The sequence below is a fragment of the Dendropsophus ebraccatus genome, chromosome 11, assembly GCF_027789765.1.
Source record: "Dendropsophus ebraccatus isolate aDenEbr1 chromosome 11, aDenEbr1.pat, whole genome shotgun sequence".
In the NCBI taxonomy this organism is placed as follows: Eukaryota; Metazoa; Chordata; class Amphibia; order Anura; family Hylidae; genus Dendropsophus; species Dendropsophus ebraccatus.
In genome coordinates, this window is record NC_091464.1 from 6075083 (window position 1) to 6100719 (window position 25637).

At 44.3% G+C, this 25637-nt stretch overlaps 1 protein-coding gene across 7 annotated transcripts in view; it reads left to right on the plus strand.

The window, feature by feature from the left end:
- The window catches only part of AMPD2 (adenosine monophosphate deaminase 2), a 117231-nt gene that overhangs the window by 87908 nt on the left and 3686 nt on the right, over positions 1–25637 (plus strand). For all 7 annotated transcript variants that reach the window (XM_069944412.1, XM_069944409.1, XM_069944415.1 and 4 more), the window contains exons 7-17: positions 963–1104; positions 3171–3260; positions 3463–3592; positions 4083–4277; positions 6750–6881; positions 9454–9617; positions 10921–11047; positions 12030–12193; positions 16504–16624; positions 19283–19456; positions 19539–19649. In XM_069944412.1, the coding sequence (XP_069800513.1) occupies positions 963–1104; positions 3171–3260; positions 3463–3592; positions 4083–4277; positions 6750–6881; positions 9454–9617; positions 10921–11047; positions 12030–12193; positions 16504–16624; positions 19283–19456; positions 19539–19649 (1550 nt within the window). The remainder of the gene's footprint in view (positions 1–962; positions 1105–3170; positions 3261–3462; positions 3593–4082; positions 4278–6749; positions 6882–9453; positions 9618–10920; positions 11048–12029; positions 12194–16503; positions 16625–19282; positions 19457–19538; positions 19650–25637) is intronic.

Sequence of the window (25637 nt, forward strand, 5' to 3'; positions counted from 1 at the left end):
GAGCGGTCAGGCCAGCCTTATGAAGAGTGACATAATAGTCCCAACATGACGGCCGGGACTGAAGAGGTTGACAGGGATTCTGTGAGTATGCGGTATTACACTTCCGGGTCAAGCATCGGGGGGGGGGGGGGGGGGGGGGGGGGGGAGACATGGAGTGTGTGAAAATAAGCGAAACTGCTCAAACCGCTCTGATATTCCCTACAAAACTTTATTGTGAACTGAATATTATTTACAAGAAAAAGAAAAAATAGATATAAAGATAGAAAAACAGATGGCAATTTGTTTATAATATACATTGGAAAATAAAAAAATTCTATTGATAATATATTCACGATATTTTACTGTATGTCCACATTCTGTGTGTAAGTGTGTCACATATAGGCATTCACTACTTAACTACATAGCCCTTCTGGATGGGATTCAGCTCACTGCACTGATGCAAAGGTAACTGCTTCAAATACCCATAACTAGGAATCCCCAGCACTCACCGAATCTTGTATGGTTATAGCACGTTCACAGATGCACAGGCCTATGCATCTATTAACCTGCAATAAATACATCTCACAAGATTCGGTGAGTGCCATGGATTCTTCTTTAGAGTTATCCATGGATAAAAAGAATGTAGATGTGGCTGGCGATGGGATAAAAGTGAAAAATAACTTATACTCACCTGCCCTGATCCCCCCCCAGCTGCTGGTCTGGTCTGGCTCAGCTACTTCCTGGTCACCATCCCAGCAGGTGCCGCCCCACTCAGCCAGTCACAGCAGGGACCTCTCTCAGTCACTGATTGGTTGAGCAGTGCAGCATCAGAAAACAGGAAGTAGCCATCAGGGACCAAGGACCGGAGGCATCAGCAGCTGGGGGATCAGGGTAGGTAGCCATATGATTTTTTGCCTCGGATAACCTCTGTTAATCACTGATCATTTCATACAAGATTCAGATTAGTTGTATTTTTTTCACAGATGCTCCTGTTCATCCTCCCTTTTCTGACCAGCACCCATATGAAGTGTGTGACCCCAGTACTATGCCTCCGGACTTGGGCTTTGGACTAAAAATGATAGACGGTGTGATTCATGTATTTACAAAGCGTGATGTCATGGACACGTAAGCATTGTATTTTCTATGGCCTCACATCCTGAACCTTGATACTTTGTGGTAGATGCCGCACTATAGTGTAGATGTAAACCACACTCCACAATTCACTTTACCTTGTGGTCTTGTTTGTCACATGGTTTTACCTGTATGAGCCTTTGTATTAATGTTACTTATTACTTATATTGCTCCTGCTGAATTGCTGGGGTTGCTGTTCAAAATTGTAAGCTGTATTTCAAATATGGAGCCTTATGTCCCAATTGGCAGAGAGGCAACACATGTTTACAGCACCAGAACTAATGTGCCAAAAAGTACATGGAGACAGTACATCACTTAATAAGGAGCATATTCCCTTAAAGGGGTTGATGACCCCCCCCCCCCCCACAAAAAAAATAAATAAAATCTTTCAAATCAGCTGGTGCAAGGAAGTGTCTTCCAGTACTTATCAGCTGATGTACGTCCTGCATGAAGTGGTGTATTCTCTCCAGTCTGACACAGTGCTCTCTGCTGCCTCCTCTGTCCATGTCAGGAACGGTCAAGAGCAGCAGCAAATCTCCATAGAACCTCTCCTGCTCTGGTCAGTACTGGAAGACTGGAGATAGGAAGAAAGAAGATTTTTTATAGAAGTGAATTACAAATCTATATAACTTTCTGACACCAGTTGATTTGAAAGAATTTTTTTTTTTTGGTGGACAACCCCTTAAAGGAATTCCCTTATCTGTCACATATGTATAATATACTGCTCAGAAAAATAAAGGAAACACTTAAACAACACAATATAACTCCAAGTCAGTCGCACCTTTATGAAATCCCCATGTCCAGTTATGAAGCAACACTGATGGCCTTAGAGCCCAACCCCGCGCAGGATGTTTGGCTTGTGCTAGAGAACACCAGGATTGGCAGATCCACTGGCGCCCCCTGTGCTCCTCACAGATGAGAGCAGGTTCAACCTGAGCACATGTGACAGAGTCTGGAGACGCGGTGGAGAGAGATCTGCTGCCTGCAACGTCCTTCAGCATGAGCGGTCTGGCAGTGGGTCAGTAATGGTGTGTGTGTGTGGGGGGGGGGGGGCATTTCTTTGGGGGGGGGGGGGGCACAGCCCTCCATGTGCTGCCAGAGGTAACCTGACTGCCATTAGGTACCGAGACCCTCAGAGCCCCTGTGAGACCATATGCTGGTGCACTTGGGGTTCCTCCTAATGCAGGACAATGCTAGACCTCATGTGGCTGGAGTGTGGCAGCAGTTCCTACAAGATGGAGGCAGTGAAGCTATGGACTGGCCGCCCGTTCCCTAGACCTGAATCCCATAGAGCACATCGGGGACATCATGTCTCCTCCATCCACCAACATCACATTGCAGCACAGACTGTCCAGGAGTTGGCGTCTGCTTTAGTCCAGGTCTGGGAGGAGATCCCTCAAGAGACCATCCGCCACCTCATCAGGAGCATGCCCGGGGCTTGTAGGGAGGTCATACAGACACCTCATCAGGAGCATGCCCGGGGCTTGTAGGGAGGTCATACAGACACCTCATCAGGAGCATGCCCGGGCCTTGTAGGGAGGTCATACAGACACCTCATCAGGAGCATGCCCGGGCCTTGTAGGGAGGTCATACACCTCATCAGGAGCATGCCCGGGCCTTGTAGGGAGGTCATACAGCCGCCTCATCAGGAGCATGCCCGGGGCTTGTAGGGAGGTCATACAGACACCTCATCAGGAGCATGCCCGGGCCTTGTAGGGAGGTCATACACCTCATCAGGAGCATGCCCGGGCCTTGTAGGGAGGTCATACAGGCAGGTGGAGGCCACACACATTACATATATAATATAAATGGACATTACAGCAAAGTTGGATCAGCTTGGAGGGGGGGGGGTTTCCGCTGTAATTTTGTGTGTGACGCTAAATCCAGGCCCCATTGGGTAATACATGGGATTTCCAGGCATGATGTGTGAGGGATTTTGTTGTCAGCACATTCAGCTTTGTGAGAAGATTTCATTCATTCAGATCTAGGATGTGGTATTTGAGTGTTCCCTTTATGGTTTTTAGCAGTATACATTGATCTGTCATGTTTTTTTCTTCCAGGAGTACGGAGCTGGATCTTCCATATCTGGATCTTTCAGAATTTGTGGCTGACATGAATGTACTGATGGCTCTCATAATCAATGGCCCCATGTAAGTGCTGGAGAGACAGGCAGCCGGGTGCACATGGTCCTGTATATAACAAAGGTCTCTTTCATATGGAGGCCGGGTCATGTGCCACCAGGGGACACAGTTATGATGGGCGCTGTGCTAGGTTTCAGCATATCCCGGGATACTTTGTCTGCTTTTCCTTTATTCAGTCCTGTGTTCTTTGTTCCTGTTCTTTTCTCTGCAGTAAGTCATTCTGCTACCGGCGCCTGCAGTACCTCAGCTCCCGTTTCCAGATGCATGTTTTGTTGAATGAGATGAAAGAGTTAGCAGCTCAGAAAAAGGTGCCGCACAGAGACTTTTACAATATACGGAAGGTGTGTGCATTTCTATCTCTGATAGTTAGCCATTGGCAACATGGGAAAATATTATTTTACTGAAAAAGTAGTGGATGCTTGAAACAGACTCCCAGCAGGTGTGGTTAGTAAATCCACAGTAACTGAATTTAAACCTGCCTGAAATAATTATATAGCCTATAATTATATAGGGGGTCCCGGCTGATGGTAAGTTTCTTACCTTCATCCTTGATGCCCTTTCTGCGCAGTTTGTAGCTTAATCCAGCATCTAGTAAGACCGTTTGGAGCACTGGATTCGGGGATACTGCCCCCAGAGCACCAGACCACCAAATACTGTCATCATTGGGAGGTTTGTTCAATAAAAAGGGATTTATACAGCATAATAATTTGGAATGCAGTGTACAAATGAAGGAAATAAAGTAAGGGCAGACCAGATGGACCACGTGGTCTGTTTCTGCTCACAATATTCTGTCCTAAGAAAATAAACTTCTGTTCATCTTTCCATCTTAAGGTGGACACCCATATTCATGCGGCATCCTGCATGAACCAGAAACATTTGCTCCGATTTATTAAACGGACGATGAAAAAGAATTTGGAAGATATAGTTCATGAGGAAGGAGGAAAGGAGCAGACACTGCGTGAAGTCTTCCAGAGCATGAACCTGACCGCGTATGATCTCAGTGTGGACACGTTGGATGTGCACGCGGTAAGAGATGGCTCCTCCTGTGCAACTGTCTGGCCAGAGTCCCCCTTTACTTATCATATCCCAGTTATATAACAAATAAACAACCCCAACGACAATATATATGACAGTAGTGTCGTGTTAGGCCGGCTTCACACCGCCTTAAAATCTTGGAATTACGCCAATAAAAGCGCCAGCGGACAGACATTAGCTGGAGGTCAATAGAACTCTATTATCGACCTTACACACATGGTGTTTTTTTTTTCGGTGGCGTTATTCTCTACTTTGTGGCATTTTTGAGGCTCTGTGTCAGTTTTTCCAAAACGCAGCATGCTGAGGGGGTGGCTGGGATTGTTCTGGGTGTCTCAAAAACGCTTGTGTGTATCGCATTTTTTTTTCTGGAATTTTTGTCACCTTTTGTGGTCCAGCAGCTAGGTTATGTTATGGCAGAGGGAAAAAAAAGTTAACACAAAAACGCCAAAACCATAACGCAAAAAACCAACATCCGCCGCATTAGTGTTTTTTTCTTTTTTTTTTGCCTGAAAAATACCAGAGAAAAGGGCACCCTGAAGGAAATGCACCACTGTGGCACAAAGAAGAGAACATGCCGTTTCAGCTCTGCTTGTGGGGGTGTTTATTCAGTTTAGAACAGTTCATAGAAATGTTTTTATGACAGTATCCATAGGACACCTGACCTGTTGTACCGCATGTAACTTTAGCCCCTTCATGTCATATATATTTGCGTGTGTGTCAGCGACATGGAGGGAACTTTAATGTTTGTGGCGCTCCTTCGGTGTAAGCGGCACCGCACACATAAAAGTGCCAGCAGCTGGTGACGCTGTGATGTGATCTATAGCAATCGGGGCATTTCAGTGTGTCAATGACAAGAGCGGCCCCTGTCACTGACCAATTGGAGCGGGGGTTCACATGAGACCTCCAGCTGTGAAAGAAAGTGATTAGAACCCCAGCAGTCACACTTCCCCTGACAGCCAGAGGTCTCACGCGAACCTCCTTCCTGTCCAATTGATAATCTGCTACTAGAGTCTGCATCAGGCAGACTGCAGTAGCAGAGCGCCATTCTCACTGATCAGTGCTATGCAATAGAATATCATATCTGTAAAAAAAATGTTTTTTTTAAAATATTACAAAGCCCCTCCCCGCAATAAACATTGAAATCATTAATAAAAAAAATAAATGTGCACGCCTGACCAAAGCTCCCTTCATACTGGATGGATGCTGAGGGGTCCAGTACTGGAGCATCCAGTATAGATGGGTAATAAGTGTTGTTTGTGAAAAAAAAACCTTTACAGAGGACAGTGTCACAGACATGGGCTACCTCTAAAATTTTTCTTGAAATTGATTCTTCTCGCGCTAACATGTGCAACTATGATGATAGCGAACTAAAAAATAGGAAAGTCACCAGCATCGTGCACTGATTGAATATCAAAAAATATGCCAGCTAGCAGGCTATCTTCTCACCTTAGTGACTATATCTGCATAGCAGCTTGGAAGATTAGAGACATATTATAGAAATGGGCAAATTGAGAGAAACATAATTCCAATCTGCTCATATAAACAGAAGATTTAAGGGAATCTGTCACTAGCTTTCTGGTGCCGTAAATGAGGGCAGCATAAACTACTGACAGAAATGCTGAACGGATCGGTGTATTACTTCCATCATTCTGTTCAGCCATTCTCCTAATATGCAGGAGAATAGGATTCTTGCTGCACCCCTCCCCCCGCCCTCCAGCTGCTCATTGACAGGTGACTGCCTATACACAGCATGGATGGCTGCCAATCAGCAGCTGGTGGGCGGAGTTTTCTGCCTCATGAATATTCAGGACTACTGAGCACACACATAGAGATACAGGAGGAGATATCTGGATCAGCTGCACAGAACAATGTAAGTGATACATCATCCTGTTCAGCTTCTCTGTCACTGGGTTATGTTATCCTGAGATAGGACGCCATAAGGCTATCTTCACATACTGTATAAACAATGGCCGCTGTTTGACATGTTGCTGTATCGGACGGATGAACATCATTTTCTTTTATTTGGATTACGACCACATTTGGTTGTGTCTGCAATCCAATTTGACATTGAAATCAGTGCAGTGTGCGGCCATGAGAACGGCCATACATTGTTTGAACAGATTGTTTGCCCATTGTTCACAGTCTGCCATTAAGCAATGCATTGTGTGCACAGTGGCTGCTGTTCCCCATAGGATTCCACACAGTGCATTCTTTTTTTACAATAACGGCCATCGTTTAAACCGCCAACAACGGCCATTCTTGTAAAAAAACATAAAATAAAACATTGTGGGACCATAGCCTAAACCTACTGACAGAGTCTTTGTAAAGTACCACCAGCTGTGGTCAGTAGATGGCAGTGCTAAACCTTCATATAAGAGCTTAACACCAACATAGTGCTTCATTGCTGACTGTAAATTGAGCTTTCCTTTTTTTATGCCTTTTTGCTGTGTTTCATCTCCACAGGACAGAAATACTTTCCACCGCTTTGATAAGTTCAATGCCAAATACAATCCAATTGGTGAATCTGTTCTAAGAGAGATCTTCATCAAGACGGATAACAAGGTGTCAGGAAAATACTTTGCCCACATAATCAAGGTACCGCGCTATTCTAGAAAGCCTGGTGGTTGCCCTTGTACAGTGTATTAGATATAGTTGGTAATGACTAAAATCTCTGTCCTCTCTGCCATCTCCCTCTTCTTTCACTCACTCCATAACTTCCTTTGTGTGTCTCTGTATGGGCCAGGGCTGTTGTCTATATGCCATGTTGGGCTCCCCGCTGGAGCAACCTATCCTCCCCATACCTTACTGCTTGGAAAGCAGACTTGGGTCTCTCGTCTGCATCTCAGACTTCGAGGGTGCTCGCCATAACTTACTCCTCCACTATCTCTTCCCATGTGCAAGAAGCTGGGTATAAACACTCAGCATTTGACTCCTGGTGGGTAGAGGAGTCTGGGAAAATATGAATGACCGTGAACAGCTATAGGTCATAGGCTGTGTCCATGTTTTTCTGGAAGCCCCAGGGTGGCATCCAACTTCTCCTGCCACCGGGAGTCAGATGCCAAACATTCTGGTTTGGAGAACGTTGCCGAAGTCCACTCAACACTATGGGGGACATGTAGCAAAGTAAAAAAGCTAATTTTTTTGCAGAAAGGAGCCAGATGCGAATAAATTTATTCGCAAATGGCCGTTTTGCGAATGAATTATTGGCATGTGGTACCTTTCCTCCAGAGGGGTGGGGAGGGGGTGTGGAGGGGGCAGAACAGGGGGGGCGCGGACTCAGAGTCTGCTCTATTCAGCATTTGTTTAGCGGAAAAATAGTTAGGAAACCTACTCCAGCTCTGAGTTGGCGTAGGATTCCTGTCGCGCGCAGCGAAGCGCACAGGATTTATGTAGAGCCAGTGCGCCGCTACATAAATCTCTGTAGTCTTGGAGCAGCGGGGACATTTTAAAGTCTGGCGCAGAAAACGCCTGACTTAATAAATGTCCCCCTATGTGTAACATAAACACTTTATTTAAAGGGGTTGTCCAGCGAAAATCTTTTTCTTTCAAATCAACTGGTGTCAGAAAGTTATATAGATTTGTAATTTACTTCTATTAAAAAATCTCAAGTCTTCCCATACTTATTAGCTGCTGTATGTCATGCAGGAAATGTTTTATTTTCAGTCTGACACAGTGCTCTCTGCTGCCACCTCTGGCTGAGACAGGAACTGTCCAGAGCACATGTTTTCTATGGGGATTCATAGAAAGAGATAGCAGCAGAGAGCACTGTGTCAGACTGAAAATAAGCAACATTTTCTGCATGACATTTAGTAGCTAATAAGTATGGGAAGACTTGAGATTTTTTTATAGAAGTAAATATATGATATCAGTTGATTTGAAAGAAAAAGATTTTTGCTGGACAACCCCTTTAAACAAGGGGTGCCGGAGTCCGGCCCGTCTGCATATCAGTTACTATTACACATAAGAGATTGCATGATGTTATCTAGTTAGAGAAACCAGTCAGATGAAAGTTTTCCCCATGTTCTTTAGCTTCAGAACATTAGGTCCTAAGTCTGGTGGATGTTGTGACCATGATGATAGCTCAGTGTTTACTATCAGACGTTCGCGGTTTAGCCGCATCTCGCTATCTAATCGGCATTTTAAGATCTTTCAGCTTTGTTATATTACAGTGTTATATATGTTATATATATTCATTGTATTTTCACATTTACTCTTTCAGTGTAATAGATGGTGGTGTTGCTGCTTTATATGTTATTTATGTTGTATTGAAGAGAACCAGGCATGTGGGCAGGGGGAGGCTGAACAAAATGCTTCCCAGATGCTTCCTTGTTGTATAGGAGACCCAGGATGTGACGTGTCAGGCCCTCTTACTCCCATAAAGGGGTCCCGCCTCGGCTGCTCACTTGCCTGCTCCTAACAGTCTCACCATATTGTGGAGCACATGGCTAACTGCACCGAAACGGTGAAGGAGGAGGGTAAGAGACATACTATAAGAGACATGCTTCCCTGCTCAGCGTCTTCTGTGCAGTAAGGACATATCAGCAGGTTAGATTGGTCAAACCTGCTGATGGAGGCTCTTGAATATGTCTTGTTATTTCTCATTCTGTCCGCCATCTATGATGTGGCTCTCCTAATACAGCCTAGGAAAATTCACCTTTAGCCAGTCACGGGTCGCAGCGGTGACCCACCTCAGCTAGTCACTGGCGGAGTAGTATCTTCTAGGGCAGCAGCAAAAAAAACCTTTAAGCCTGTCTCCTTGTGGTAGGTTTCTCCCTGTCTGCACTTTCAAGCAGATCAGTGTCAAGCTGCATCTCACAGAACACACAGGCAGGTGTATAACCCTGCAGTTATTTCATCAATGTGTGGACTCACCTACTGTATTACTGCTATCCTGATCCCATAGATAAAGCAGCAATGATTTCTACATCAACATTCTAAAAATGGAGAAACATTCAGATAGAACTAGGTGGCTAGGGGAAAATGAAGATATAAAGAGGAGACAGAGATGCAGCCCTCTTCTCTGCTGGAAATCACCTCTCTACTAGAGAAGGAGAAGATGGTGCCCTGAAGTGATCATATAAAGTTACATATCTAGTCTGTTCTTTGTGATTGTGTCTATTTTCTTTCCAGACATTGTGAACATTGTTTTTTTTTTACTCCTTTTCAGGAGGTGATGTCAGATTTGGAAGAGAGTAAATATCAGAACGCTGAGCTCCGTCTTTCAATATATGGCCGTTCTCGGAAGGAATGGGACAGCCTGGCGAGTTGGGCTGTCAAACATAAAGTGCACTCCAACAATGTCCGATGGCTGATCCAGATCCCACGACTCTAGTAAAGACTTTATTTATTATACAATTGCCTAGATTCTCATCTCGCTAGATTTATTCTGTGTCTGAATTGTCCTTAGTGTATTTAGCTGTGCTTTCAGGTGAACTCTGCACCAAACTGCACCCATTGGCTCTCTAATAAGAAAACTGACCACCATCTATACAAAATATCATAGAGACATATCAAAAGTTTTGATCAGTCAGGGTCTAATTCTTCATACCGCGACTGATTAGGAGAACGAGTCTGCACTCAGTGTGTTCTCTTCCCACTCACGTGTCACATGTCACTTGACCGAGACAGCTCAGGAGATCCGACTGATACTGTAACGTGTCAAAAATATTTTTTAGGGACCAGTCACATTGCAACAGATTTGACGTTTCAGATTTTATGCTCCAGATATCAATGTAACTAAATGATTGAACACAGCATAAAATCTGCTGCAGATCCTGTATGTGTAAACATACCCTTAACCCCAAGGCAACCTAGGACGTACCGGTACGTCCTGAGCTATGAAGCGTGCTCCAGAGCAATCAGCAGCCGTCACCTCACCGTTAATGACACGCTGCAGCGATCGTGTTGCAGCGTGACATTAACTCCTTAAACGGACGCAGCGTTTAAGTGTAAGTGACAGGGGGAGTCCCCTTATACCTTTAGCCATTCTTTATATTAGGAGGAAAATACAGTGGCCAAAATGCAGTACTAACAGTACCATCCACAGAATACCTAATAACATGGACCTTCTGTGCTGATATACACAGAACCAGCAGTGGCACATGGTTCAGGGGCACTGGGCATCTCTACTAAGGAATTTATGCACAATATTCAAAATGGAAGTAGTTTAGATAACTAAACATTGTGCACAATAAAACTTTACATATATACTTCAAGTATAACATTACTTATCCCTTACTGTGACCGCCACCTTAGTGCTGCCATAGTTCCAGAGTAGTGTAGATGTCCAGTGTCTGCCCACCTGGAGTCCACGTTATAGCAGGAAGGTATATCCTGCTGCTCGACCCCCAGACAGCACAGGCTCCCGTGTTACAATGACCTATCATCTACTGTGAACACAGTATATACACAGAATATTTCCGAGAATTCATAGTCTAAAGATGAATCAGGAATAAAGTATTGCCCTCTTTGCCCCGGGACTTAATGACAGATTGTCTCTAATGAGGGAACCTGTTATTTTTGCTTCTCAAGGTTAAAATGCTATATTGGAAGTATACAGTGAATGCATTTGTCTGTGTTGGGTTCCAGCCTTTAGGGTGATTCTGACTCTTCATGTTACGTTTTCTGCTTTCAGTGATGTATTTCGCAGTAAGAAGCAGGTTAATAATTTTCAGGAAATCCTTGGGAACATCTTCTTGCCTTTGTTTGAAGTCACTGTGAATCCAGCCAGTCACCCAGAGCTGCACCTGTTCCTGGAGCATGTACGTACCCTATGCCCCTATGCCAGGGGACCTTGGCTCTCCAGCTAAAGCTTTGGCTTTCCAGACATGATAGGAGTTGGAGTTTTGCAACAGCTGAAGGGCCAAGGTTCCCCATCCCTGACCTGTGCCTTGTGGAAGATTGCCGCACTTCCTACTCCTCTAATAGGGGATTCTAGTGTCAGTTTTAATTCTATTTGTTATTTTCCATGCAATTTCTTTTTTGATTAGTTTTCACTCACTTCCAGCTCTGTAGACATTACTATTCATCAGTCATCTAAACAGTTCCACAGTTTCAGGTAGCACAGAGCTGGCAGAGTTTTCTTTAAGGATGCCTTCACACGTACCGTATCGCTGCGTGTTTGGTGCGATTTTTACATGCGAGTTTTGATTTTCACATGATTTTCATGTGAAAATCAAAACTCACATGTAAAAATCGCACCAAACACGCAGCGATAAAAACACAGCAATAAATATGCAGCGTTAAATACGCAGCGATACGGTAGGTGTGAAGCTACCCTCAAGGGGTTATCCAGTGCTACAAAAACATGGCCTTCTTCTTCCGGAGAGAGCATGACTCTTGTCTCCACTTCAGGTGCGGTTTGCAATTAAGCCTCATTCACTTCAATGGAAATGAGTTAAAAACTGCACCCAAACTGGAGACAAGAGACAAGTCTCTGGAAGAAAGTGTCCATTTTTGTGTAGTGCTGGATAACCCCTTTAACATTTTTCAACAAGAAAAATGATAAATTGAGTGAACCCAGAGCCTGAGGCCCCTGTTTCTCCCATCCACCCCTTCCCTGCCCCTCAAGCGTGTGACAATAAATTTACTCACATATGGCCCCTCTACGCCAATACAACTTTTAAAACTTCATAAATCCCCCCATGTGTGAACATGGCCCAATGAAGTTGTTTTCATTGTAGATGGTCAATGTGGTTTTGATTGTTGATTATTTGATTATTTTCCTTCATTTTGCTTCTTTAGGTGGACGGGTTTGACAGTGTGGATGATGAATCAAAGCCTGAACATCACATTTTTAATATGGAGAGCCCACTGCCAGAGAATTGGAGGGAAGATGAAAACCCCCCATATTCCTACTACTTGTACTATATGTTTGCCAATATGACTGTCCTCAACCACCTACGCAGGTACATAATAACTACCATTATTATTATTATTATTATACTAGTATTCCATCACTTCTATTTGGGAAAACAGGATAATCTCTGCAGCTGCTGAAGTTGGTAGTGCCCCCATCCTGTAACACAAGTCAGCCTGTGCAGGTTTTGGTTCTGATTTTGTTGTGATATTTTTGGGGATGATAGGTTGGCTTTGCCTGAAGACAGGTTAAAATATAAAGATAAGTGATCCTTGCCTGCCCCTGCCCCCTGCGGCACTTATTCCAGCAGGTCCTACTGAGTCATCTCATGTGGAAGTAGGAAGAAATGGTGAAGAGCAGTGGACCGGAAGGTCCTGGATTGGTAGCTGCAGGGGACCAGTGTAGCTGACTATCACTTATTATATATTTTGACCCTGTTCCCAGCCACAATTTTGCGAAATAGGTATCAGATGCTTACATGGCCCATTGTTTTTATATATGTGCACCATATTGTTTTTTATTCTGTCAAAGTGGCAGCAAGATATAAGAACCACATCAATAGCAGTATAGGTTGAACTTGATGTTATAGTCTGAACTTGATGGTCTTTTTTCACCTTTTACCTATGTATATGTAAGCAGTATGGTTGACATTATGGTGCCAGGTAACTTATGCTCACATCTCCATTGTGAATTCTGTTTTCTGTTCCATTACAGAAGCAGAACAGTGGAATTTGAGCTGTGATGGATCCATCACTAGAGGCAGCTGATGGACACATTGGGGGAGAGTTATGAAGGGTGTAAATATACACCTGGTGTAAACTGTCCACAACCACCAATCACAGCTCCTCTTATATTTTACCAGAGCTGAAAGCTGATCTGTGATTGCTGTGGGCAGTTTACACCAGGTGGATATTTACCCCCTTTCATAAATTTCCCCCATTGACCTTGTGGGGTCCATGATGTTAATAAGAAGTGCTTCTTGCTGTATTATTTTTCCTGTCAAATATGACGGACTCTGCACTAGAATGACACTGAAGTATAATCTGAGAAAAAGGTCTTGTCCATCCTGTAATATTCATCAAAAAAAACCTCAGAGATTAGTCTCCAGAACGGCATCCAGGCGAGTTCACCATGACCACTTCATCTGGCAGAGAGTTCCACAAGCTTACTGCTCTTACTGTAAGGGTACAAACACACACCGTATACGCAGCAGATACGCAGCAAATACGCAGCAGATTTGATGGTGCAGATTTGATGCTGTGTTCAGTTATTTAGATCTAATCTGCTGCATATTTGTTGCGTATTTGCTGCGGATCGCAGCAGTAAATACGCTGCGTATACGGTGTGTGTGTTTATACCCTAAGACTATGTTCCCACTGCGTAGAAATAACAGCCATTGTTTTAAATGAAAAAGTGCACTAAAGTCTATGGACAACGGATGGAAATAAATGACATGAACTTTATTTTAATGGCCATAGCCAAAAAATGGCCGTTGTTTAATACATTGTGTGAGACAATGGCCGTTGTTTGCATTGACTTCAATGTTAATCATTTCATTAGGAAAATGCCTATAAAAAATCACTGAACCTCTCATTTATCACAAGATGAATAAACTTTATTATAAAAGGATATAATTACAACAATTTATATAAAACAATGAACCACAACTGAAAAGAATGTTTAAAAACAGCAAAGAAACAAGAGGGGGCTGCTACAGATGGACAATGAGAAGCGTAGACTAAACGATAAATGAATCATGAATCAGCAAAAGAGCAAAGTGCTATAGGTAAAGTGTATAAAGCCTAATAGTACACACATAAGTGTCATAGGAAAGAGCCATATACAAATAGTGAAAACAAATATTACCTAAATGGCGAATAGTAGAACCATCCATTGGCTGCCTTCACCCCGACGCACGTTTTGGCGATGCCTTTTTCAAAGGGGAACTGAACTGCTGGAGAGCCCTGGTATAAATACCCATGTCGCTATGAGGGCGACCAATCCCACTCCCACTTTACATTGCATTAGGAATAGAACGGTCGTTCTTTTCATAAAAAGTACAGTGTGTGAACATAGCCTAAAGATTTCCTTATCTGTGTCAAGGTAGAAACCTTTCTTATAATAGATTATATTATGGATATATGGATATATTCCACCATCTCTGACCAGCCAGAAGCAGGTGTTGGACTGATTTCTCTAATTGTGCAGAAGTGTGCAGTGAAATTAGGGCTGTGTTCACACATGTTGGAGTGTCATTGCACTACTGCAGCGTATTCACAAAAATGATGCAGTAGCACAAGTAAATGATGCTAAACGGCAGAGAGGATAAGAGCCTTATTGTGGGGCTTATTGTGGAAATTAAAAGAAAAAAGATTTCAAAAAGTTCTTTACTTTATTCCAATATCAGCATTACAGGTAGAGAATACAGTGTGCTGTGTGGTGTTACAGGTAGAGAATACAGCGTGCTGTGTGGTGTTACAGGTAGAGAATACAGCGTGCTGTGTGGTGTTACAGGTAGAGAATACAATATGCTGTGTGGTGTTACAGGTAGAGAATACAGCGTGCTGTGTGGTGTTACAGGTAGAGAATACAGCGTGCTGTGTGGTGTTACAGGTAGAGAATACAGCGTGCTGTGTGGTGTTACAGGTAGAGAATACAGCGTGCTGTGTGGTGTTACAGGTAGAGAATACAGCGTGCTGTGTGGTGTTACAGGTAGAGAATACAGCGTGCTGTGTGGTGTTACAGGTAGTAACAGTGCGCTGTGTGGTGTTACAGGTAGAGAATACAGCGTGCTGTGTGGTGTTACAGGTAGAGAATACAGCGTGCTGTGTGGTGTTACAGGTAGAGAATACAGCGTGCTGTGTGATGTTACAGGTAGAGAATACAGTGCTGTGTGGTGTTACAGGTAGAGAATACAGTGCTGTGTGGTACAGGTAGAGAATACAGTGTGCTGTGTGGTGTTACAGGTAGAGAATACAGTGCTGTGTGGTGTTACAGGTAGAGAATACAGTGTGCTGTGTGGTGTTACAGGTAGAGAATACAGTGCTGTGTGGTGTTACAGGTAGAGAATACAGTGTGCTGTGTGGTGTTACAGGTAGAGAATACAGTGCTGTGTGGTGTTACAGGTAGAAAATACAGCGTGCTGTGTGGTGTTACAGGTAGAAAATACAGCGTGCAGTGTGGTGTTACAGGTAGAGAATACAGCGTGCTGTGTGGTGTTACAGGTAGAAAATACAGCGTGCTGTGTGGTGTTACAGGTAGAAAATACAGCGTGCTGTGTGGTGTTACAGGTAGAGAATACAGTGTGCTGTGTGGTTTTACAGGTAGAGAATACAGTGCTGTGTGGTGTTACAGGTAGAGAATACAGTGTGCTGTGTGGTGTTACAGGTAGAGAATACAGTGCTGTGTGGTGTTACAGGTAGAGAATACAGAGTGCTGTGTGGTGTTACAGGTAGAAAATACAGTGTGCTGTGTGGTGTTACAGGTAGAGAATACAGCGTGCTGTGTGGTGTTACAGGTAGAGAATACAGCGTGCTGTGTGGTGTTACAGGTAGAGAATACAGTGCTGTGTGGTGTTACAGGTAGATAATACAGTGCTGTGTGGTGTTACAGGTAGAGAATACAGCGTGCTGTGTGGTGTTACAGGTAGAGAATACAGCGTGCTGTGTGGTGTTACAGGTAGAGAATACAGCGTGCTGTGCGGGTGGGGCGACAATGAATTCATCAATTACTGCAAATAACTGAGTAACACAATGAAACTGGGTGGAGGACTGTGATGAACAGCTGAGGGAAAGCATTGCATTCTGGAACCTGTAGTACTATGTACAACTGATAAACCAGGAAATACAGAAACACAAAACAGAACAAAACCCCCAAAACAAATAAATTTTTGGTAGTTTCAAAAATGGAATAGATATGTAAGTAATGCTATATGCTTCTGCAAAAGTTTCATTTTTTTTAACCTCTACCTGGAGTTCCCCTTTAAAGTTGATGGACATTTGTGGCATGATTTTTGTGCATTCTTCTTCTTAAGGGGTACTCTGGGCAGAAGGGCTTTTTTCACTATTGCCGAGGAGGGAGTGCCTGAAAGAAACAACATCCACTTACCTCCCCACTTCCAGCGCTGGGTCCCGCTTCGCGCTTCTCTGACTCTGGTCCCCGGCAGCTTCCTGGTTTGTGAACCGGCTTGAATAGTGACGTTTCAAGCCCACTCAGTGCTGGAACTGGGGAGGTAAGTGGACATTGTTGCTTACATCCACCCCCTCTCTCCGGCCATAGTGAATAAAGCCCTCTCACATGGAGTACCCCTCTAAAATCACAGACAATGTCAGCACTGTATGTTTATCTTCCCGGTGACAGGCAACGTGGATTTCATACTTTTGTTTTGCGTCCACACTGTGGAGAAGCTGGGCCGATCCACCATCTTGTCTCTGGATTTATGCTGTCACAGAATATCTCACATGGGCTTCTGCTCCGCAAGGTGATGGTTTTACCTTTATATGTGTAAAGAACTCACATAAAATGAACTCTAGCACATTTAGAAAGGCAAATGATCATGTGTGTGAGCTTCATAGGATATATTATCATGGTGATTGCTGCACTGCATGATTGTCATATTAATAACTTGCTGTATCATTGTGCCATGAGCTGGGAGCCGCCCCTCAGAGCCAACATGGAGACAACGTCCTTACCGGACAGTGATTTGTGATTTAAACAGATTACTGGCAGATCCCTCCAGTGTTGCAGGGTTTGCTAAATCAAAAATTGAGGGGCATTCAATTACCTATTCATATAAGCTACGCTGACATATTCAAGTATGGCTCCGCAGGTATAGAAGAAAGTGAGTTGTAGGAGAAAAGCATCGCCCGCAGCAGTGGGAAGAAAACAGTGTGTAGTATGCCTATGTGCCATAATACAGTTGGATCCTAAGTTGGTGCTAATAGTATGAATGCTAATTCTATATATGCTAGGGCAACTGAAATTATGATCAAACATATCACTTAAAGTGTTCCTGTAGCTATAAAAAAAACTTTTGACATATCCAAGAGACAGGTCTTTCGGGTATGAGTGATCTGGGAGAAGCACACAGTTATGTGCTTCACTCCCCAGCGATCTTCATCTCGCTGCATGAGATGGATAGACTTATGACAGAGGTCACCTTATCCAGTGAGAAAAGTTGGGGAGGGGGGCTGAAGACCCTGACAGATAAAAACTCTTGACATGTCTTACTTAAAGGGATCTTGAAGCTCATAAATATGCATGATAGGAGAGTGTGACATGGACAAAGACATTGGTCTTAAGACATTTTGATTTATTCACTTCAAAAGATTATCCAGTATAAGGCTATGTTCACACTACGTAAAAGTACGGCCATTGTTGCTAATGCTACTTTTGGCGCGGTGGAACAATGCCTTACTTTCAATGGGATCCCGGCCGGAGCGTATACACATCCCGTACGGGGCCGGAAATAACTGACATGTCAGTTTTCTGCGGCCGCAATTTAGTGAATTGCGGCCGTAGGAAACCCTGTCAGTTCAGACAATGAAGCCAGCTTCATTGTGTGGAGGGGGAAGCTCTGATACGCCAGCATCAGAGCTCTGAGGCCGGAAAGATCATCCGGCCGGTACTTAAAGTGACACTGTCACCCCTTTTTTGCATTCTGACATCTCTACACAGGTGTAATGGGTAAATTTAGTGGTTTTCATACCTTATTTTATATCATACGTCATGGTGCTTGTTCAAGTAAAAAGTCATCTTTTATCAACTGCAGATTGCGTTAAGTGGGTGTGGCCTCGCGGCATTAGCGCCACTTAGCCTCGCCCACAACTTCACAGTTGGCCCGCCCCCTCGTCGGGCAACAGTGCCGTTGTGGGCGGGGCTAAGTGGTGCTAATGCCGCGAGGCCACACCCACTTAATACAATCTGCAGTTGATAAAGGACACTTTTTACTTGAACAAACACCATGACGTATGATATGAAATAAGGTATGAAAAACGCTAAATTTACCATTTACACCTGTGGAGAGATGTCAGAATGCACAAAGGGGGTGACAGTGTCACTTTAAGTACCGGTCGGAATGATCCGGGCAGAGACCGGCCGTTCCATGACCTGGCCGGGGTGAAGGAACGGCTGGTCTCTTCCGTAGTGTGAACATAGCCTAAAACTTATTTTTTATTTTTACTATTTAAGTTATGCTCACCTACATACATCTCATTCCAGCACCTTCTGACCATGATAATCACTGTCTGTTTCTGCTTCTGAGACAAGATGTGTCAGCAGGACCTGCCTGCTCAGCCAATCACTGAGGTGTGATACTGCAGGACCTGCCTGTTCAGCCAGTCACTGAGGTGGGACACTGTAGGACCTGCCTGTTCAGCCAATCACTGAGGTGGGACACTGCAGGACCTGCCTGTTTAGCCGGTCACTGAGGTGGGACACTGCAGGACCTGCCTGCTCAGACAATCACTGAGGTGGGACACTGCAGGACCTGCCTGCTCAGCCAATCACTGAGGTGGGACACTGCAGGACCTGTCTGCTCAGCCAGTCACTGAGGTGTGACACTGCAGGACCTGCCTGTTCAGCCAATTACTGAGGTGGGACACTGCAGGACCTGCCTGTTCATCCGGTCACTGAGGCGGGACACTGCAGGACCTGCCTGCTCAGCCAGTCACTGAGGTGGGACACTGCAGGACCTGCCTACTCAGCCAATCACTGAGGTGGGACACTGCAGGACCTGCCTGCTGAGCCACTGAGGTGGGACACTGCAGGACCTGCCTGCTCAGCCAATCACTGAGGTGGGACACTGCAGGACCTGCCTGTTTAGCCGGTCACTGAGGTGGGACACTGCAGGACCTGCCTGCTCAGCCAATCACTGAGGTGGGACACTGCAGGACCTGCCTGCTCAGCCAATCACTGAGGTGGGACACCAGTGACTGGCTGAGCGGCAGGTCCTCCTAAGACTTCATGTCTCAGAAGTAGGAAAAGGCGATGAAGAGTGGGGAAATGTGCTAGAAAGGGAGGTGTGGGGAAAGGAGCAGGCGAGTAAGACTTTTTTATTTTTACTGTTTCCCCATTAAGGCATGAAACATGGTACGATATTTCTTCTGTACTCATCCTCTCTTCTGACTTGTTATTCAAGGCCCCAGTGTTGCAGTATCTGTACTACCTAGCTCAGATTGGCATCGCCATGTCTCCTTTGAGTAATAACAGTCTGTTTCTGAGCTATCACCGAAATCCGCTCCCTGACTTTCTGTCACGTGGCCTTATGGTATCACTGTCCACAGACGACCCTCTGCAATTTCATTTCACTAAGGTATCTTTGGCGTATGATTTTTTTTATGTGTTTTTTTGTTGTTCTGTACTGTAAATATCTTCTAATATATAATATATTTCAGGAACCTCTGATGGAGGAGTACAGCATTGCAACTCAAGTGTGGAAGCTCAGCTCCTGTGACATGTGTGAGCTCGCCAGAAACAGTGTTCTGATGAGTGGTTTTCCTCACAAGGTAACAAAGCCGCTTCCTCCAACATACCAGAATACTCGCAGGAAAGGGGGTGAACCTGTAGCTTAATAACTTTAACCCTTTGAGGACCAGGCCCAAAATGACCCAGTGGACCGCACAAATTTTGATCATTGCGCTTTTGTTTTTCCCTCCTCCCCTTCTAAGAGCGCCAGCACTTTCAGTTTTCTATCTACAGGCCATGTAATGGCTTGTTTTTTACAGGAATAGTTGTATTATGTAATGGCGTCTTTCATTTTACCGTAACATGTATGATGGAATCCTAAATATATTATTTATGAAGATATAAATAGGTGAAATCGTAAAAAAGAATGCAATATGGTAACGTTTGGGGGGTTCCTGTGTCTACGTAATACACTATATGGTAACAGCGACATGATACCATTATTCTGTAGGTCAGTCCGAACACAACCACATGCAGGTTACACAGATTCTCTAATGTTATATATATTTTTTTTATGAAATCCTTTTTTTTTTGGCAATCAGTTAATAATATAATGGCCCTATTGTGGCGCTTATAACGGTTTTATTTTTTCACCTACGGGGCTGTATGGGGCGTCTTTTTTTCCGCCTTGATCTCTAGTTTTTATTAATACCATATTTGTGAAGATCGGACGTTTTGATCACTTTTTATGAATTTTTTTTATATATATATATATATATATATATAACGTAACATAAAATCGGTAATCCGCGCACTTTTTTCCCTCTTTTTGTCTACGCCATTCTCAGTTTGCAATGACGCTTGTTATACTTTAATAGATCGGACAATTACGCACGCTACGGTATATTATATGTTTATTTATTTATTTATTTTTATATGTTTTATTTATATAATGGGATGGGGGGGTGATTTCAACTTTTATTGGGTGAGGGGCTTTGGGGTAGTGTATTGGTGTTTTTAAATTTAATTTTTTTACACATTTGAAGTCCCTTTGAGGGACTTTTACATTCACTACTTTGATTTCTACACTGACCATTGCTATGCCATAGGCATAGCATTGATCAGTGTGATAGGCGATCTGCTCATTGTGCAGGCTCAGTGTAGCAGATCGCCGATCGGACCGCGCAGAGGACGGTAAGAGACCTCCGACGGTCCGTTTTAACGATCGGGACCCCCGCAGTCACACTGCGGGGGTCCGGATCGATAAGTGACAGGGGACTCCCCCTGTCACTTACACTTAAACGCCGCGGCCGCGCGTTTAAGGGGTTAATGACATGCGGCAGCGCAATCGCTGCAGCGTGTCATTACCGGTGAGGTCCCCACCTGCTGTGAAGGGCGCTCCGCTCCAGAGCGCGCTTCATAGCCAGAGAAACACCCAGGACATAGAGTTACGTCCAGGGTCGTCTGGTGACAGACTTCCATGGCGTAACTCTACGTCCTGGGTTGTCTAGGGGGTTAAACGGAATCTGTCAGCTGTAATTCATGTTCCAAACTGCTGACGCTGTTAGATGCTGTTAGGACAAGGAGACACATGGTACTTTTCTTATATGTTTCTGTGCTTCCAGAATGTAGAAAAATCCTTTTATTCCCTGGTACAAAGAGGCTTTTGCAAGCTCCTGATCTGCTACAAGCTGTAATGTCTCCTCTCTCCCCATGCCTGCTTGATTGACACATGGAAGCCGAGTTCCAGGTCCAGTCTCCTGAAGGCAGCTATATAACAGCTATACTTACTGTATCCAGGTCCAGTCTCCTGAAGGCAGCTATATAACAGCTATACTTACTGTATCCAGGTCCAGTCTCCTGAAGGCTGCTATATAACAGCTATACTTTCTGTATCCAGGTCCAGTCTCCTGAAGGCAGCTATATAACAGCTATACTTACTGTATCCAGGTCCAGTCTCCTGAAGGCAGCTATATAACAGCTATACTTACTGTATCCAGGCCCAGTCTCCTGAAGGCAGCTATATAACAGCTATACTTACTGTATCCAGGTCCAGTCTCCTGAAGGCAGCTATATACCAGCTATACTTACTGTATCCAGGTCCAGTCTCCTGAAGGCTGCTATATAACAGCTATACTTACTGTATCCAAGTCCAGTCTCCTGAAGGCAGCTATATAACACCTATACTTACTGTATCCAGGTCCAGTCTCCTGAAGGCAGTTATATAACAGCTATACTTACTGTATCCAGGTCCAGTCTCCTGAAGGCTGCTATATAACACCTATACTTACTGTATCCAGGTCCAGTCTCCTGAAGGCTGCTATATAACAGCTATACTTACTGTATCCAGGTCCAGTCTCCTGAAGGCAGCTATATAACAGCTATACTTACTGTATCCAGGTCCAGTCTCCTGAAGGCGGCTATATAACAGCTGTACTTACTGTATCCAGGTCCAGTCTCCTGAAGGCGGCTATATAACAGCTATACTTACTGTATCCAGGTCCAGTCTCCTGAAGGCAGCTATATAACAGCTATACTTACTGTATCCAGGTCCAGTCTCCTGAAGGCAGCTATATAACAGCTATACTTACTGTATCCAGGTCCAGTCTCCTGAAGGCTGCTATATAACAGCTATACTTACTGTATCCAGGTCCAGTCTCCTGAAGGCTGATATATAACAGCTATACTTACTGTATCCAGGTCCAGTCTCCTGAAGGCAGCTATATACCAGCTATACTTAGTGTATCCAGGTCCAGTCTCCTGAAGGCTGATATATAACAGCTATACTTACTGTATCCAGGTCCAGTCTCCTGAAGCGTTTTAGTCTTGTGCTGGTTGAAAATAAATAAATAAATAAATGAACACATCAGTGCCCTCATCAATCACATCCCCCCCGCCGCCCCCTGCAATGCGATCCCAGAGGAGAGGTCCCTTCATCCTACCTGGCCGGGCCTCAACAGCGCACTGTATTGAGTGTACTGCAGTGATCTCTATGAGACATCAGTGCAGTAATAATAAAAGTCATCCATGGGGACTAAAAGTTAAAGTACGTAATTAATAAATTCTCTCCCTTAGTAAAGAATCCTCTCCGTTAATAAAACCCCATTTTCCCCCTCCGTTCACCTCCTTTTCCCATTTTATAAAAATAAGTAAATTAATATGTTTGGTATCGCTGCGTATCGTGTGTAATCGCCCAAACTATTAAACGGCACGCTAATTGCACGCTAGATGGCGTACGCTCAAAAAACGATTTTTTTTGTCACATAAATCCAGAAAAATTGTAATAAAAAGTGATCAAAAAGTTGCATATACACAAACAAGATACCAATAATAGAAAGTACAGGTTTTAATTTTTTTTAAAGCAATCAGATAAAATAAAAGTCATATAAATTACATAATTATTGTAATCGTACTGAATTAAGGAACATAGATAATATGTCAGTTTTACCAATGAAAACAATTTGCCTTTTTTTTTTTTTTCAATTTCCCCATGCAAATAATTTTTCCCCCCGGTTTCACAGCATACTTTATGGAGAAATTAAGGAGAAACTATCATCTAAAAATCACTGTCCCTATTATTAAAGGTAATCTTTCCCTAAATCTATTCCTGAAGATACAGAATGCCTTTGCATTCTTATACTTTACCTAATCCTCTTCTTCGGTGTAGTAATGCCGGGCGCCGACATCTTGATGACGTGCGTTTTAGCAACGCATTCCAGCGTGACGTCATCAAGATGGCGGCGGCCGGCATTACTGCACTGGAACAAAGGAGTAGGTAATATATAAGATACAGACTGCAAAGGCAGTCTGTATCTTTATGAAGTCTATTTATGAAGATACAGACTGCATTTACCGTCTGTATCTTATACTTTACCTAATCCACTTGTTTCAGTGCAGCAAGGCCGGCCGCCATCATCTTGATTATGTTACTTGCGTTCCACCGCTGGAACGCAAGTTACGTAATTAAGATGGCGGCGGCCAGCCTTACTGTACCGAACAAGAGGATTAGGTAAAGTATAAGATACAGACTGCAAAGGCAGTCTGTATCTGCATTTTGTCTATTCCTGAAGATACAGTGTCAGGATCAGGTGACACAGACAGGACAGGTACAGTGGGCCCTGGATCTGAACCCACCCTCTGACCCTACCTAATTGCCTCGGTCAACCCTAAACGGTCGCGGACAACCACGAAGACGTTCCCTACACTGTGTAAGTGAAACACAGAACAATACGGACAGACAAAACACAATATAGAATAGCGGAACAAGCCGAGTCAAAGCACACGGGCAACGCAGTACAAAGTCAGTAACACAAGGGATAGTCAAAAGTCAGGCGGAGGTCAGAACACGAGTAAGGCAGGCAGAAGGAATTCGGACAGGGTTCGCAGGAATAGGACAGGGGGAGCTGGGATCAGAGTGAACTAATAGTCAGCAATTACCAGCTGGCTCTGACTTTCACTTATACTGGATCAGGAGTCCGGACCAAAAGCTGATTGGTCCGGCCTCCTGAATCCAGCCCTGCCACAGCTGCGGTACTGCAGGCTGAGTGGCCGAGCGATCCGTCACTCAGCCTGCCAGAACACCGCTCAGCTGATGTGACGGCCGGCCGACTGACAGTCACGTGACCGCGGCGTCCCTGGTTGTCAGGGAAGCCGTCGGGTCTCCGTGACGTCACTCGGCTCCGGCGGGCGGAGCGACGGAGCGATCCCGAGCCGGCCGCCGGAGCCGAGCAAGTAGAGGACGTCGCAGGAACCCGGTGAGGTAAGTTCCTGACATACAGACTGCCTTTGCAGTCTGTATCTTATACTTTACCCATCCTCTTGTCCGCTGCTGGGCGGCATTGCTGCTGCTCTGCATGACGAGAGCTTCCTGTCTCGCGCCGGCTCTTTTGAAAAGAGCCGGCACGAGTCAGGAAAGTAAAGTGTGTATATTACAAAAACGTGCCAAAAAAAAAAAAGTCTATTTACAAATATTAATAAAATGTAAATTTACAACTAATTAGCAAATAAATAAAAAATTTACAGCCATGATTGGTTCTCTTTAACCTCTTAGGGACATATGGCGTACCTTCCGATTACCGGCTGCAGCACTTCCCTGGTGTCTAGTGAGTGTGATCGCTCCTCCGGGATGTTGTTGATCTCCGTACCTGATGCCGGCCGGGGACCGCTCCAAGATGGCGTCGTCCCCGGCTCGGCACTCGTTTGTTTTCGGTTGCAGCAGCCGAAAGCAAACGAGTGCGTATCTCATTAATCTTTGCTGTATAACTATACAGCAAAGATCTCAATGAGAGATCAAAGTGTATATACTAGAAGTCCCCCAGGGGGGCTTCTAGTATAAGTGTAAAAAAAATAAAATTATTATTATTAGTAAAAAGCCCCCTCCCCTAAAAGTTTGAATCACCCCCGTCCTTAAGGGGTTAAGTCTGTAATTGCAAAGTGTCATTGATGTGTCAAAAAAAAGGGTGCTCAGGTAGGTTTGTAGGTGAAAAAACTGCAAGCGCTATGGCCTTTGAAACACGAAGAGGAAAAAATGAAAGCGCAAAAACAAAAATTAGCCCAGTCTAGAAGGGGTTAAAGCTATATTCATCATGCAATGCAGCAGATACTGTGATTTGCAGAGTATGTGACTGGAAGATTCGATGTGTCTTACTTTTACCTCTACCAGGAAGAGCTGCTTATTTCACACCAGGTCCATTTTATTTTTCGGGGACACTTTAGAAGCAGTACAGGAGCCTGTAGATTAGGGATAGGGAACCTTCAGCCCACCAGCTGGTGCAAAACTATAATTAGCTTTAGTTTAAACTGTATGGGCCGGTTCCCACTGAACAAAAGAGGCTGGATTTACCAACCGAGTCTGTGCCTGTCCTATTGCTTCGATGGGATTTCTTGTGCGCCTCTCCTCTCCACATGTTCCCTTTTGATGGGAATTGGAGTTTCGCACCAGCTGAAAGCGACTCCGTACCCACAATCTGTCCCCCCCAAACCACTTGTACCTTCGGATAGCTGCTTTTAATCCAAGATCTGTCCTGGGGTCTGTTCGGCAGGGGATGCAGTTATAGTGATAAAAACAACTTTTAATCCGGCAGCGCTGT